At 35.2% G+C, this 16,412-nt stretch overlaps 1 protein-coding gene across 1 annotated transcript in view; it reads left to right on the forward strand.

Moving 5' to 3' along the window:
• LOC133630547 (suppressor of tumorigenicity 14 protein homolog) overlaps nucleotides 1–16,412 on the forward strand; it is a 24,922-nt gene continuing 8,510 nt past the window's right edge. The window contains 12 exon segments of the mRNA XM_062022161.1: nucleotides 1–60; nucleotides 153–282; nucleotides 344–468; nucleotides 5,030–5,097; nucleotides 5,199–5,392; nucleotides 11,109–11,204; nucleotides 11,278–11,497; nucleotides 11,559–11,692; nucleotides 11,757–11,854; nucleotides 11,930–12,033; nucleotides 14,846–14,979; nucleotides 15,098–15,202. Of these exon segments, the coding sequence (XP_061878145.1) occupies nucleotides 1–60; nucleotides 153–282; nucleotides 344–468; nucleotides 5,030–5,097; nucleotides 5,199–5,392; nucleotides 11,109–11,204; nucleotides 11,278–11,497; nucleotides 11,559–11,692; nucleotides 11,757–11,854; nucleotides 11,930–12,033; nucleotides 14,846–14,979; nucleotides 15,098–15,202 (1,468 nt within the window).

Genomic DNA, 16,412 nt, shown 5'->3' on the forward strand with positions numbered 1-16,412 from the left:
ATGAGGACTCTCCCCAAAAGTCGAAGCTGCCAGGTGTACTGCGTTTTCGGGCGTGGGCAGGTAAGTCGCCACTTTGCGTTACCTTGAGGAGCATTTCTGGAACGATCCGACTGAACTTGTCAGATGTATAAGTGCTGCTCATGTGTGCTTAGAAGGACCCCACCCAGCCTGAAGAAGAGGAGGCACCCCCTGCATGTGTCACCTGGAGGAGATGGACGTCCGCTCTCCTGCCTTTCTTCTCCTGCGCCGCCGTCATGGCGTTCGCCGTCCACTACTTGGCGTGTGAGTCCAGCTCGTTGCTCCTTCGTTGGTTTGTCTCAACTCCTTTCTTTCCCTGTCGCAGCCCCGCCCTCCTGCGTCTTCTTCCTGGGATGCAGCGTGGAGTTCCCCAACCTGAGCTTCTCCTCGGAGCTGGCCGACTGCTCCTCGCCGCAGTTCCACCTGCAGGCTCAGGCTTTGAACCGTTACGTAAGTCCAGTCCCTGCGACCTTGGCTCAAAAACACACCGCTGCACCGTTTTTTTTTTTGCTTTCCTAATCCCTTTTTGTTGTCTCGTCATTTGCTTTGTGTGTTTTCTAGGTCCGGTCAATGTGTTGACTGAAGGCTTGATATTCCTTTAAGAAAATAAAACTTACGCAATAATATTTAAATAACCAAAATATTAGAAACACCTTTTTCTAGGGGTGCTGAAAAACATCCATTCGCCTTGAAATGGCGATTGTAATTTATTGCAATAAAACCTTTCAAAACAGTTTACAAAAGCTCCTCTTGACTGCTGACGTTTGTGTTGGCAAGTCAGCGTGGAAAATGTCTAAAAAACTTATTTTTAAAATGTATCCTTTAAAAATAATTATAATCAACTCATCAAAAATATATTTTTTTGATAAATATATAATAATTTTCCCAAAATTTTCCTTTTTCTTATCGATTTTTTGAAAATGTTTTTGAAATTATTTTTTTTTAGAGTGATTTAGAAAATGTATTTAATTTTTTTTTGTTTTTTTTTGGGAGAATTATACCCTTAACAATAAAAAAAAATCTAAAAATAATTTTTCCATAATTTTCTATGATTCTTTTCATGATTCATAATTTGCAAAAATTAATAACATTTTAAATAGATATTTGAAAATGTTTTAAATGTTTGTTTTTTTTATTTTAAAAATTGATTCAAGAAATGTATTTTAGAAAATTATTTTGATTTCAAATAGTTTTTTCTAGGTCAAAAAAATGGTTTTAATTTAAAAGACTTTTAAAAAACAACAACAATATTTTCAACATTTTCTAAATGTATGTTTTGGGGGTTTTTTAATTCAAAAACCTATTTTTTAAAGAATTGTTTAATTATGAATCATGAAATAAAAATTTGATGAGTAAATTATTTTTTTTAAGGATACATTTTTAAGTCTTTATTATTTATTAGTATTACTTGCTGCACGTATACGTCAGCAGTCAAGAGGAGCTTTTGTAACCTGTTTTGAGAAGGTTTTATTGTCATTTTTATACCAAATAATGTATTGCAAAGATCGGTTTGAATTGAGAATCGCTTCTGAACGGAATCGTCACCTCTGACAATGAGTTGTTGCAATATTCACATCCAGAGCTCTTTGTATTTATTCACCGAGCTGCGGTTCCACATCCAGGCTCAGGCTTAAAACTGTTACTTAAATTGGCTCAAGAACACACCGCTGCTCCATTTTTTGCCTTCCTAATCCCTTTTTGTTGTCTGTCGTCATTTGCTTTGTGTGTTTTCTGGGTTAAACGTAAAGCTGAAACGGGAGCTGGTCAGTGTGTACATGTGTGTGTGTGTGTGTGTGTGTCCAAGGGGGTCCGAAGATCCCCTAGGGTCCGGGCCCTTTTTCAGGGTTGAGGACAAGCCCTTCATTTGTAGGCAGACTAGGCTCAGGCAGGCAGTGAGGACGAGCAGAAAGGCTTGAATGACAACATTGTCTGTGCAGAGGAGAGGTTTGGAAAGAGATGTGAGAGGGAGGATTTGGATTTCTGGAGCAAAAGGTCAGCTGTACCGGAGAGTTTGGACAAAAGCACAGGTGACATGAGGTACCTGGGATCAGCTGCTAAGGCTGTCGCTCAGTGTGTAGAATGCTAAAATCCACATATTGTTCAATGAATGAGCAAATTACAGGGTGTCCGGGGGTCATTAAAAAGTGATTAAATTAAATGATTGCCTTAAATGGCATCAAATACGATGTCCAGAGACATTAAAAATGTCATACTATTGCGAATGGCAACAAAAAGACAACAAAACAAACTACCCAACTGATGATATTACAGACCGTAGATGGTGAAATCCCTAAATTCCTTGCAACAGCTCGTTGAGAAATGTTGTTTTTAAACTGTTGGACAATTTGCTCAGGCATTTGTTCACAAAGTGGTGACCCTCGCCCCGTCCTTGTTTGTGAATGACTAAGCATTTCATGGAAGCTGCTTTTATACCCAATCATGGCACCCACCTGTTCCCAATTAGCCTGTTCACCTGTGGGGTGTTCCGAATAAGTGTTTGATGAGCATTCCTCAACTTTCTCAGTCTTTTTTGCCACTTGTGGCAGCTTTTTTGAAACATGTTGCAGGCATCAAATTCCATATGAGCTAATATTTGCAAAAAGTAACAAAGTTTTCCAGTTTGAACGTTAAGTATCTTGTCTTTGCAGTCTAGGTTGAAAAGGATTTGCAAATCATTGTATTACACAACGTGCCAACTTCACTGGTTTTGGGTTTGGTAAAATAAACTTCTATATTTTTATGAATTTATTCTCCTGAATGTATTTTTAAAATTATTTTTAATGTGGTCATCCATCCATTAAAAGCCGATATAAAGAGCAGTAATGATTATTTCACGGGGATGGAAGTTAAAGTAAATTCAAATAAAATAAACCTCTATATTTTTATGAATAATTCTCTTTTTTAATTATTATATATTTTGTTATGAAGTGGTCTTTAATGGCTTTTTAGAGCCATCAAAAGCAATCATAATGAGCAGTCATGATTATTTCACTGGGATGGAAGTTAAAAAAAATAAAAATAAAATAAACCTCTAGATTTTTGTATTTTTATGAATGTATTCTATTTAAAAAATATATATATTTGTTAAATTTTTTTAATGTGACGTTTTACACTATTCTAATACGTCTTTAGCATAATGCACATCTCGCTCAATGCCTCCTGTAAAGCTCAGCGTATTTGCAGTATTTATTACACTTAACTCACTAAAGAGCAGGGGTGTCAAACTTGTTTTCATTGAGGGCCACATCAGGGGCTGCAACAACTAATCGATTAAATCAATTAAAATCGATTATAAAAATAGTTGGCGATTAATTTAGTCATCGATTCGTTGGATCTATGCTATGCGCATGTGCAGAGGCATTTTTATTTTTTTATAAACCTTTTTTTCTAAACCGCAACATGTACAAACAGCTGAGAAACAATAATCAAAATAAGTATGGTGCCAGTATGCTGGGTTTTTTTCAATAAAATACTGGAAAGGATAGAAATGTAGTTGGTCTCTTTTATCCGATTATTAATCGAAGTAGTAATCGACAGATTAATAATTAATCGTTAGTTGCAGCCCTAGCCACATCACAATAATAATATATGACTATTAATGTATCAGGATTCCCCTTAAAATATTATTACATTTATTTAGATTCCATATATTTGTTTCGTACACTATAAAAAAAGTAGTTTTTCTATAAAAAATGATGGTTTTTACAAGATATAACTGTTTTTTTATGGTAAAATCTATGGTCGTTGTTTTACGGTGTATTACTGTAAATAGAAATATATTACCACAGGTTGTTTTTTTTAAGCTAAAATTTTGGCAAATGAGCCTCTGGTTTTTCACCGTAAAATCTAAAAAAAAAATTACAGCGTACAATTTGATGGATAACTTGCTTTGCAATCATGAGTCAAGCAGATATTTAAATGTTTATTTGTGCAAAAAAAATTGAATATATGACAATATAATATTTGTTGCATTATTAGATAATAAAGATATGCAGTACATGTATTTTTTTAACTGCTGTTAATGGTAACATTTTCAAGTCAGATTGATTGATTGATTGATTGATTGAGACTTTTATTAGTAGGTTGCACAGTGAAGTACATATTCCGTAGATTGATCTTGATTAACTTCAGGTTATTACTCGCTTAAGAAAAGACCAATATTTTGACACAAATGCAATTAGTGCGTGATAAATCCAACTATATACAGTACAGGCCAAAAGTATGGACACACCTTCTCATTCAATGTGTTTTCTTTATTTTCATGACTATTTACATTGTATATTGTCACTGAAGGCATCAAAACTATGAATGAACACATGTGGAGTTATGTACTTAACAAAAAAAAGGTGAAATAACTGAAAACATCTTTTATATTCTAGTTTCTTCAAAATAGCCACCCTTTGCTTTGATTACTGCTTTGCACACTCTTGGCATTCGCTCGATGAGCTTCAAGAGGTAGTCACCTGGAATGGTTTTCACTTCACAGGTGTCATAGTTTTGACGCCTTCAGTGACAATCTACAATGTAAATAGTCATGAAAATAAAGAAAACGCTTTGAAATGAGAAGGTATGTCCAAACTTTTGGCCTGTACTGTACATGATTGATGCAGTATTATATGTGATGAGTTAACTTGTTGTTTTTGACAGCCCTCAGTTTTTTCCGTCAAAATGTAAAGAACAAACACATTTAATAAGAAGACAAAGTATTGTATTGACTGTAATATTTCCAGGCTTTTGCAGGCCAAATGAAAAGATGTGGCGGACCAGATTTGGCTCTCGGGCCTTAAGTTTCACACCTGTGCAATAATATGTATGATGCAATACACTGTACTGTGTGACCAATATCGACATCTTTGTCATTCCTCATTAATCATGCTGTTGTTTTGCAGTTGGCATCTGTAAAGCTGGAAGTATTTACAGTATCACACCTTACTCCCCATGGACACATGGTACTCTCTGCAGTTGAGTACCAGCCACGTCTTACTCTATTGTTATTTTGTCCTACCAACAGTTGTCAGAGGTCTACAAGTCCTCTCCGTGGAGCTCCTACTACCTGCGCTCAGGGATTACCGCCTTCAGGTACGCTAATACGATGTATGAGTACTTCCTAGTGTGTACTTTGGTACACTTAGTGTACTGTTATCGAGTGACATGCGATTTATTGTCGCCGTGTGCGGCAGTGAAGGAGCATCGGGCCTCAACGTCTTCTACTGGAGCCAATTCTACGCACCGCATCACGTTGCCGTGGCGATCCGGAGGTCCAGCCCGGAGAGGCTGCAGCGCCGACTTCCCGGCAGCACCAAGGTGCTGTGGGACGGCCGACATGAGCAGCGGTACTACTTGGAGAAAGATGACGTCACGCTGCAACTATTGGGTAGGGTAGTCAAAAAAATACATAAGTCATTACTGGCGCTGTCAAAAATCTGCATTTTTGATTGAAATGCTATTTTTGTTTTTCACGATTCTTAATCTGTTTTTTTTTTTAAATAAAAAATGTAATTTATTTTTTTCAATCTGTTCTGTCCTGCCACTCAATCATATAGTTGATAATAATAATAATAATAATGGATTTTATTTGTAAAAAGCACTTTACATTGAGTAAACAACCTCAAAGTGCTACAGTGTATTAAAAAAATACAAATAAAAAGATAATAAAACAAATAAAAACTAGAACAGCCAAATAGCTACAACTACTATGCATATATCTAAAAAAAGGCTTTTTTTATTTATTTTTTTTTTTAAAGCGTTTTTAAGCCTTTTTTAAAAGCATCCACAGTCTGTGGTGCCCTCAGGTGGTCAGGGAGAGCGTTCCACAGACTGGGAGCGGGCAGGGGTGTCAAACGTACAGCCCGTGGGCCGGATAAGGCCCGCAAACAAGTTTTATCTGGCCCGCGAGATGAGTTTGCCAAGTATAAAAAAAGAGCTGTAGTTTGGAATGAAAGAAACTGCTGTTCTAATTGTGTCCACTAGATGTTGCAAAAGCAATTATTTGTATCCCCTGCTGTAGAGTGAGAGGGGGCGGAGCTATGTGCCACGTGTCAACACTTCAATGGTATACAAAATGTGGATTGTTATACTTAGGCCTTGATTGTCAAAGATGATGGTAATGTTACCTTTGACATTTATACCCAAATCGATGCTTTTAATGAACTGTACATTTCGTGTTGAACTTATGACTGGGGACACATTTTCCAGGTGCACATGAATATGCTGAAATTAGAGATGTCCGATATTATATCGGCCGATAAATGCTTTAAAATGTAATATCGGAAATTATCGGTATCGGTTTCAAAAAGTAAAATGTATGACTTTTTAAAACGCCACTGTGTACACGGACGTAGGGAGAAGTACAGAGCGCCAATAAACCTTAAAGGCACTGTCTTTGTGTGCCGGCCCAGTCACATAATATCTGTGTCTTTTCACACACACAAGTGAATGCAATGCATACTTGGTCAACAGCCATACAGGTCACACTGAGGGTTGCCGTACAAACAACTTTAACACTATTACAAATATGTGCCACACTGTGAACCCACACCAAACAAGAATGACAAACACATTTCGGGAGAACATCCGCACCGTAACACAACATAAACACAACAGAACAAATACCCAGAACCCCTTGCAGCACTAACTCTTCCGGGACGCTACAATATACACCCCCCGCAACATGCTTGTTCTATTTTTGAAAAAAAAAAAGTTGTCTTTATTTTTAAGTTATCGTGCCATGATTTTACCAATACGGCTCACTTGGGAATAGATTTTCCTCCATGAGGCCCCTGAGCTAAAAATAGTTTGACACCCCTGATGTACAGATTGACTTTGAAAAAGAGAAGTGTAGGATACTTCTCTTGTTGCCTTATTTGTATTTGAATTTATTAAATGTTTGGGTAGAATTGTATTCAACAAAGCCAGTTTTCTTTGAAGTAATGCAGAAATGTATCAGAGCTGCTTGTCTATTTTATGGAGGAATTCAGTTAATCATCATTTATCACCTAATGTTATTAAAAAAGTACTGACTTTGAATTGAGAATCGTTTAGAATCGAATCGTTACCCCCAAGAATCGAATCGTGTGGTGTCCAAAGATGTAGATCCTCGATTGACAAACCCCTCTATTGGCGGACCTTTCGATTTTCTGTTTGATTTTATGTCATGCCTGCCGTCAAAAAGCAGGGGGCAGCGTTTTTGTCACTTTGCTGCACACTACTAGTCACTTCTCAGCACTTTAGCATGTAGGGTTGTAAGGTATACCGGTATTAGTATAGTACCGCGATACTAAAGAATCATATTCAGTACTATACCACCTCTAAAAAGTACCAGTTTGAAGCAATAAACAATTGTTTCAAGCATAACTCCTAAACCAAACATGCAATATGTCTAATAATGCCTGTATTAATGTATCTTTGTGAGTTTTACTAGAAACGTGTGCTTTTGTAAGGTTTGCAATATGTCAACATTTTTTCAAGCATAACTCCTAAACCAAACATGCAATGTCTCTAAAAATGCCTGAATTAATGTATCTTTGTGAGTTTTACTCGAAACGGGGTTTTGTAAGGTTTGCCAACACAAAAATAGTTTTTTTACACAACATGACAGTAATATTCTTAGAATCCGGAGAAAATGCGTTTGAAGCTATACCATTTTTTTTCAAGCATAACTCCTAAATCAAACATGCAATATGTCTAATAATGCCTGAATTAATGTATCTTTGAGTTTTACTGGAAACATGTGCTTTTGTAAGGTTTGCAAACACAAAAATAGTTTTTTTACTCAACATGACAGTAATGTTCTTAGAATCCTGAAAAAATGTGTTTGAAGCAATACAACATTTTTTTAAGCATAACTCCCAAACCAAACATGCAATATCTCTAATAATGCCTGTATTAATGTATCTTTGTGAGTTTTACATGAAACATGTGCTTTTGTAAGGTTTGCAAACACAAAAATTTGTTTTTTTACTCAACATGACAGTAATGTTCTTAGAATCCTGAGAATATGTGTTTGAAGCAATACAACATTTTTTTAAGCATAACTCCCAAACCAAACATGCAATATCTCTAATAATGCCTGTATTAATGTATCTTTGTGAGTTTTACTAGAAACGTGTGCTTTTGTAAGGTTTGCAAACACAAAAATAGTTTTTTTACACAACATGACAGTAATGTTCTTAGAATCCGGAGAAAATGCGTTTGAAGCAATACCATTTTTTTTCAAGCATAACTCCTAAATCAAACATGCAATATGTCTAATAATGCCTGAATTAATGTATCTTTGAGTTTTTCTGGAAACATGTGCTTTTGTAAGGTTTGCAAACACAAAAATAGTTTTTTTACTCAACATGACAGTAATGTTCTTAGAATCCTGAGAAAATGTGTTTGAAGCAATACAACATTTTTTTAAGCATAACTCCCAAACCAAACATGCAATATGTCTAATAATGCCTGAATTAATGTATCTTTGTGAGTTTTACATGAAACATGTGCTTTTGTAAGGTTTGCAAACACAAAAATGGTTTTTTTACACATCGTGACTGTAATGTTCTTAGAATCCTGAGAAATTGCGTTTGAAGCAATAAAAAAATGTTTCAAGCATAACTCCTAAACCAAACATGCAATATGTCTAATAATGCCTGTATTAATGTATCTTTGAGAGTTTTACTAAAAACATGTGCTTTTGTAAGGTTTGCAAACACAAAAATGTGTTTTTAACTCAATATGACAGTAATGTTCTTAGAATCCTGAGATAATGCAAATGAAGCAATAAAAAAATGTTTCAAGCATAACTCCTAAACCAAACATGCAATATGTCTAATAATGCCTGTATTAATGTATCTTTGAGAGTTTTACTAAAAACATGTGCTTTTGTAAGGTTTGCAAACACAAAAATGTGTTTTTAACTCAATATGACAGTAATGTTCTTAGAATCCTGAGATAATGCAAATGAAGCAATAAAAAAATGTTTCAAGCATAACTCCTAAACCAAACATGCAATATGTCTAATAATGCCTGTATTAATGTATCTTTGTGAGTTTTACTAGAAACGTGTGCTTTTGTAAGGTTTGCAATATGTCAACATTTTTTCAAGCATAACTCCTAAACCAAACATGCAATGTCTCTAAAAATGCCTGAATTAATGTATCTTTGTGAGTTTTACTAGAAACGGGGTTTTGTAAGGTTTGCCAACACAAAAATAGTTTTTTTTACACAACATGACAGTAATGTTCTTAGAATCCTGAGAAAATGCGTTTGAAGCAATACCATTTTTTTTCAAGCATAACTCCTAAATCAAACATGCAATATGTCTAATAATGCCTGAATTAATGTATCTTTGAGTTTTACTGGAAACATGTGCTTTTGTAAGGTTTGCAAACACAAAAATACTTTTTTTACTCAACATGACAGTAATGTTCTTAGAATCCTGAGAAAATGTGTTTGAAGCAATACAACATTTTTTTAAGCATAACTCCCAAACCAAACATGCAATATGTCTAATAATGCCTGTATTAATGTATCTTTGTGAGTTTTACATGAAACATGTGCTTTTGTAAGGTTTGCAAACACAGAAATAGTTTTTTTACACAACATGACTGTAATGTTCTTAGAATCCTGAGAAATTGCGTTTGAAGCAATAAAAAAATGTTTCAAGCATAACTCCTAAACCAAACATGCAATATGTCTAATAATGCCTGAATTAATGTATATTTGTGAGTTATACCAGAAACAATTGCTTTTGTAAGGTTTGCAAACACAAAAATAGTTTTTTTACTGAACATGACAGTAATGTTCTTAGAATCCTCAGAAAATGTGTTTGGTTTTTGGAGTTATGCTTGAAACTATTTTGTATTGCTTCAAACATGCAATATGTCTAATAATGCCTGTATTAATGTATCTTTGTGAGTTTTACTAGAAACATGTGCTTTTGTAAGGTTTGCAAACACAAAAATAGTTTTTTTACTCAGCATAACAGTAATGTTCTTAGAATCCTGAGAAAATGCGTTTGAAGCAATGCAATGTTTTTTCAAGCATAACTCCCAAACCAAACATGCAATATGTCTAATAATGCCTGTATTAATGTATCTTTGTGAGTTTTACATGAAACATGTGCTTTTGTAAGGTTTGCAAACACAAAAATTAGTTTTTTCACTCAACATGACAGTAATGTTCTTAGAATCCTGAGAAAATACGTTTGAAGCAGTAAAAAAATGTTTCAAGCATAACTCCCAAACCAAACATGCAATATGTCTAATAATGCCTGAATTAATGTATCTTTGTGAGTTATATCAGAAACAAGTGCTTATGTAAGGTTTGCAAACACAAAAATAGTTTTTTTTACTCAACATGACAGTAAAGTTCTTAGAATCCTGAGAAAATGTGTTTGAAGCAATACAACATTTTTTTAAGCATAACTCCCAAACCAAACATGCAATATCTCTAATAATGCCTGTATTAATGTATATGTGTGAGTTTTACATGAAACATGTGCTTTTGTAAGGTTTGCAAACACAAAAATAGTTTTTTTACACATCATGACTGTAATGTTCTTAGAATCCTGAGAAATTGCATTTGAAGCAATAAAAAAATGTTTCAAGCATAACTCCTAAACCAAACATGCAATATGTCTAATAATGCCTGAATTAATGTATCTTTGTGAGTTATACCAGAAACAATTGCTTTTGTAAGGTTTGCAAACACAAAAATAGTTTTTTTACTCAACATGACAGTAATGTTCTTAGAATCCTCAGAAAATGTGTTTGGTTTTTGGAGTTATGCTTGAAACTATTTTGTATTGCTTCAAACATGCAATATGTCTAATAATGCCTGTATTAATGTATCTTTGTGAGTTTTACATGAAACATGTGCTTTTGTAAGGTTTGCAAACACACAAATAGTTTTTTTACTCAGCATAACAGTAATGTTCTTAGAATCCTGAGAAAATGCGTTTGAAGCAATGCAATGTTTTTTCAAGCATAACTCCCAAACCAAACATGCAATATCTCTAATAATGCCTGTATTAATGTATCTTTGTGAGTTTTACTAGAAACATGTGCTTTTGTAAGGTTTGCAAACACAACAATTGTTTTTTTTTGTAGGGTTAGACCCTGACGACTATGAATCAGAGGAGAAATCCGACAAAATAAAGAACCCACAAAGTCTCCAGGGCGGGAAGTGGCAGCTGGGCTTCCAAGGTGACCTTTACATGCTGGAGAAAGTTCCAGAACCCCCGCCCACTGCTAACTTCCTATCTCCGCCTCTACGCAGCGATGTCCTTCGACCTGTACGCTAAACACGGCGTCAACCGCACCCTGAGCTTGGTGGCTCCCAAGAAGCTGTACTACCAGTGGCGTCTCCGCGTGCCGCCGGGTCACGTGGTGCGGCTGCTCGTCCTCGCCCTGCAGGGAGCGGCGCCGGGAAGCTGCGGCGCTCACAAGCTGTCGGCCTACGACTTCCTGCTTCCTTTGCAGAACAAGATCCTCGCCAGGTACAGTATACTCACAATGTTTACCTGTTCTTTTTATACTCATATGTCGATGTCGACACAGGTGGTGCGGGCAGGGCTCGCCCGGCGCCATGAGCCTGACCTCTTCCGGGAACGTCATGTTGGTCACCTTGTCCTTCAGCCGACAGAGGGAGGGCGCCATCTTTAAAGCTTACTTCCAGGCCGTCCCCAAAGCAGGTTGGCGACTACTTGTGTCTGTCCTAAGGGCCTCCTGTTGATGTGCGGCCATCTTTCCCCGCAGCTTGCGGAGGCTCACTTTCCTCCTGGAATGGCTCCATTTCCTCCCCGCACCACCCTTCTTACTACCCTCCTAATGCCGACTGCAGATGGACGCTACGAGTGAGTAGGAAAACAATAAGTGTGAGACATAACCCCCCCGACCCCAACATTCAAGCTCCCTCATCTCTCCATCAGGCACCGTTGCCTGGTTACCTGATCTCCATGACGATAGTGACGGTGGACATCCAGGGGTCGGCGGATGGCTGCGAGAAGGACTGGCTGGACGTCGGCGGAGTCAAGTGAGTCATGCAGAATGTCGAGGATATACTGTACCTGCTGCTGCAAATAATTGTTACAAATACATTTAAAAGGAATACTGTAGAAGTGACCTCCTAGCAGGTTTGGTGGATCACACACATCAGCTGGAGATCGTTGTTCTGGTTTAACCAAGGTTTTTATTTTCTCCACAATATCCATATGACACTCGACTTGTCAGCCCTCCTCTGTGTCATGCCTCTCTCCTCCTCCTGCTCCCGACCGCTCACTGTTAAAGACAACAGATGATTAGATTAACACGTACCACCTGTGAAATCTAATCACCTGCCGGCTGTGTCTCGCCGTCAGTACATGGTGCCGATGGTGCTCGTCCTCAGCACCATGGACAGCGGCGGTGACTTTTGCGCCTGCTGGCTACATCTCCCTCCACAAATACGTTCATGAAAGTCCAAAAATATGAAAGGTTGATTTTTACCTGAAGTTTTTATTTTAACTTCCATCCCAAATAATTATTTGACGGCTCATTGTGATCACTTTTGATGGCTCTTCTGAGCCTTGGATGACCACATTAAAAACATTCAAAAATAAAGAATAAGTTCATAAAAATATAGAATTGTATTTTATTTTAATTCATTTTAACGTCCATCCCGTGAAATAATCATTTGAAATTAAACCACATCAAAAACAATTCAAAAATAAATTTAAAATTACAATAAGTTAATAAAAATATAGAATTGTATTTTATTTTAATTTATTTTATTTTAACTTCCATCCCTGTGGAATAATCATGACTTCTCATTATGAGTACTTTCGATGGCTCTTATGAGCAATGGATGACCACATTAAAACAATTCAAAAGTAGATTTACAAAGAGAATAATTTATAAAAATATATTATTTTATTTTATTTTAATTTATTTTATTTTAACTTCCATGTCTGTGAAATAATCATGACTGGTCATTGTGATTACTTTTAATAGCTCTTATGAACCATGGATGACCACATTAAAAAAAATTCTGAAATTAATTCAAAATTAGAATAAGTTCATAGAAATATAGAATTTTATTTTAATTTATTTATTTTAACTTCCATCCCTGTGAAATTATAATTTCACTGCTCATTATGAGTGCTTGTGAGCCATGGATGACCACATTAAAAAAATAAATTAAAAAAGGGAATAATTTCATTAAAATATATAATTTTATTGTATTTTAATTAATTTTATTCTAACTTCTATCCCTGTAAAATAATCATTTGACTGCTCATTATGATTGCTTTCAATGGCTCTTATGAGCCATGGATGACCACATTAAAAACATTCAAAAATAAATTTAAAAGAGAATAAGTTAATAAAAATATAGAATTGTATGTTATTTTAATTTATTTTATTTTAACTCCATCCTTGTGAAATAATAATGAATGTTCATTATGATTGCTTTTGATGGCTCTTATGAGCCATGGATGACCACATTAAAAAAATTCAAAAATTAATTTAGAGAGACAATAAGTTCATAAAAATATAATATTTTATTTTATTTTAACTTCCATCCCTGTGAAATAATCATGACTGGTCATTATGATTGCTTGATTGATTGATTGCTTGATTGCTTGCTATGATCGATAGCTCTTATGAGCCATGGATGACCACATAAAAAAAAAAAAAAAGAATAAATTCATAAAAATATTGAATTTTATTTTATTTTAATTTATTTTAACTTCCATTCCGTAAATAAGTTATTTGATGGCTCATTGTGTTTGCTTCTGATGGCTCTTCTGAGCCTTGGATGACCACCTTAAAAACATTTAAAAAACACAAATTTAAAAAGAGAATAAATTCATATAAAATACAAAAATATAGAGGTTTATTTTATCTTAATTTAGTGTAACCTCCATCCTTGCGAAGTGATCATTTGACTGCTCATTATGATTGCTTTTGATTGTTCTTATGAGTCATGGATGACCACATGAAAAAACTATTTAAAAAATCCATTTGTGAAGAGAATTAATTCTTAAAAATACAACATTTATTTTATTTGCGATATTTAAACTCCTATCTCTGTAAAATATTATGGCAGCTCATTATGATTGCTTTTGATTGCCATTGGTGAACACATCAAAAAAAATTAACAAATATATTTAAAAAGAGAATACATTAATAAAAATACAAAAATGTTGAGGTTTATTTTATTTGAATTAATTTCAACTTCCATCCCAGTGAAATAATCATGACTGCTCATTATGATTGCTTTTGATGGCTCTAAAAAGCCATTGATGACCACTTTATAAAAAAAATATATAATATTTAAAAAAGAGAATTAATTCATAAAAATATAGAGGTTTATTTTATTTGAATGTATTTTAACCTCCATCCCCGTGAAATAATCATTACCGCTCATTATATTGGCTTTTAATGAATGGATGAAAACCATTTGAAAATAAATTCATAAAAATATAGAAGTTTATTTTATTTGAATGTATTTTAACTTCCATCAATGTGAAATAATCATATGACAGCTAATTATGATTGCTTCTGATGGCCATAAATGACCATGTTGAAATAAAATAAAAAGACAAAATTCATAAAAATACAAAAATATAGAGGTTTATCTTATTTGAATTTATTTTAACTTCCATCCCCTTGAAATAATCACACGACTGCTCAATATGATTGCTTTTGATGGCTCTTATAAGCCATGGATGACCACATTCAAAATAAATAAAAATAGAACAAATTCATAAAAATCTAAAGGTTTATTTTACTTGAATTTGTTTGAACTTCCATCCCTGTGAAATAATCACACGACTGCTCTTTGTGATCGCTTATGACTCCTCCAGACTGTGCAACCCGGTGTCAGACAGCAGCAAGAGGCGAATCTACTCGTCTCCGCTTTCCATCCACTTCCACTCGGACGAATCTGTAACCCACAAAGGTTTCCACCTGCTCTACAAGGCTTTCTCTCCGGAAGGCTGTAAGTCCCACTCTGGCACTTTTTGCTGACATACACGGTACATGCTGGTATTGCGTGCGTGCGTGCGTGTGTGTGTGTGTGTGTGTGTGTGTGTGTGTGTGTGTGTGTGCGCGTGCAGTGTGTCCTCGTCAGTTTCGCTGTGGAGACGGTCGCTGTGTCCCTTTAAGAAAAGTGTGTGACGGAGTGCGAGACTGCCCAGATGGACGTGATGAGGCCAAATGCTGTAAGTCACAATAAGAAGCAGCACCCAAACACACTTAGACCGGAATCTTAAAACTAACATATTTTCAGAGTAAAAGCATATACTTTGTTAAGTAAATTGTAGATTTTATTATGAAACAACTTCAATATGTCTATAGCAACATTTACTATATGCAGAGAAGGGAGAATGTTCTGTTGAAATGCAACTCATTTTCATATAATGCTGGGATTGCATGAGAAAGTGATAAAGGTAAACAACAGTATGACAAAGTGCGGATTAAAGCTGCTGGCCACTCATGAAGCCTCAAATGCAGCTACTGCCATCTTGTAGAATGATTATATATTTTTAAAACTACATCAGGAGGTTACCTACAGCCACAGCGGTTAATGGTTTTTGCTATTTAAGAGAACCAGGTGGTTATTCGCTTTTGACGACGGCACACTCAAGTATAGGAGCATTAAGTAGAGGCGTATTAACTGCAAAGTTTCTATTTATTAGAAATGCAATTACACAAGAAAATTGCACAAACGTGTAAATGTTACAAGAGTTGAATTGTAGATAATACAGATTTCTTTGAATATATGTAAATATCAGTGGCGTCATCTTCTTCACTACAGATGTCGGAGCTTTGTCTATTGGCCGATACCAATATTTATCCGATACGATATCAGCAATAGACGTTCACACTTTTATTTTGTAGGGTGTAAAGTTAGAAAAGTTTTGACCAAGGCAATACAGTCAAAGGTAGAGAGAGGTGGGATTATTTGGGCACGATTCGGTTTGATTCCGATTCTTTGGGTGTTGACGATTCAATTCAAAATTCACTCTCAATTCAATGAGATTCCCCCCATGTTTGACTTGGTATATAAATGACAATAAAAACATTTTCAAAACAGCTTACACAAGCTCCTCTTGGCTACTGACTTATACGTCTTGGTCTAAAAAAACATATTTTTAAAATGTTTTTTTTAAATGATTTTATTTACAAAAATCACAGAACGTTAATCAATCTACTAAAAGAAATAGAGCAACCACAACCCAATCCCAGCTTTACAATACTTTATTTACAAAGTAATGGAGAAGATGTACAAATACAATTTTAAAAAAACAACAACAGAAACTTAATAAAATAAACTGTATCAACAATAACAGTTGTTTATTGTTTTTAATCCAAGAATTGATTCTTTACTAAATGTTTTTTTTTTAAATCAATTCTCGAAAGGTGGATTCA

Source organism: Entelurus aequoreus, linkage group LG15, assembly GCF_033978785.1.
Source record: "Entelurus aequoreus isolate RoL-2023_Sb linkage group LG15, RoL_Eaeq_v1.1, whole genome shotgun sequence".
Taxonomy (NCBI): Eukaryota; Metazoa; Chordata; class Actinopteri; order Syngnathiformes; family Syngnathidae; genus Entelurus; species Entelurus aequoreus.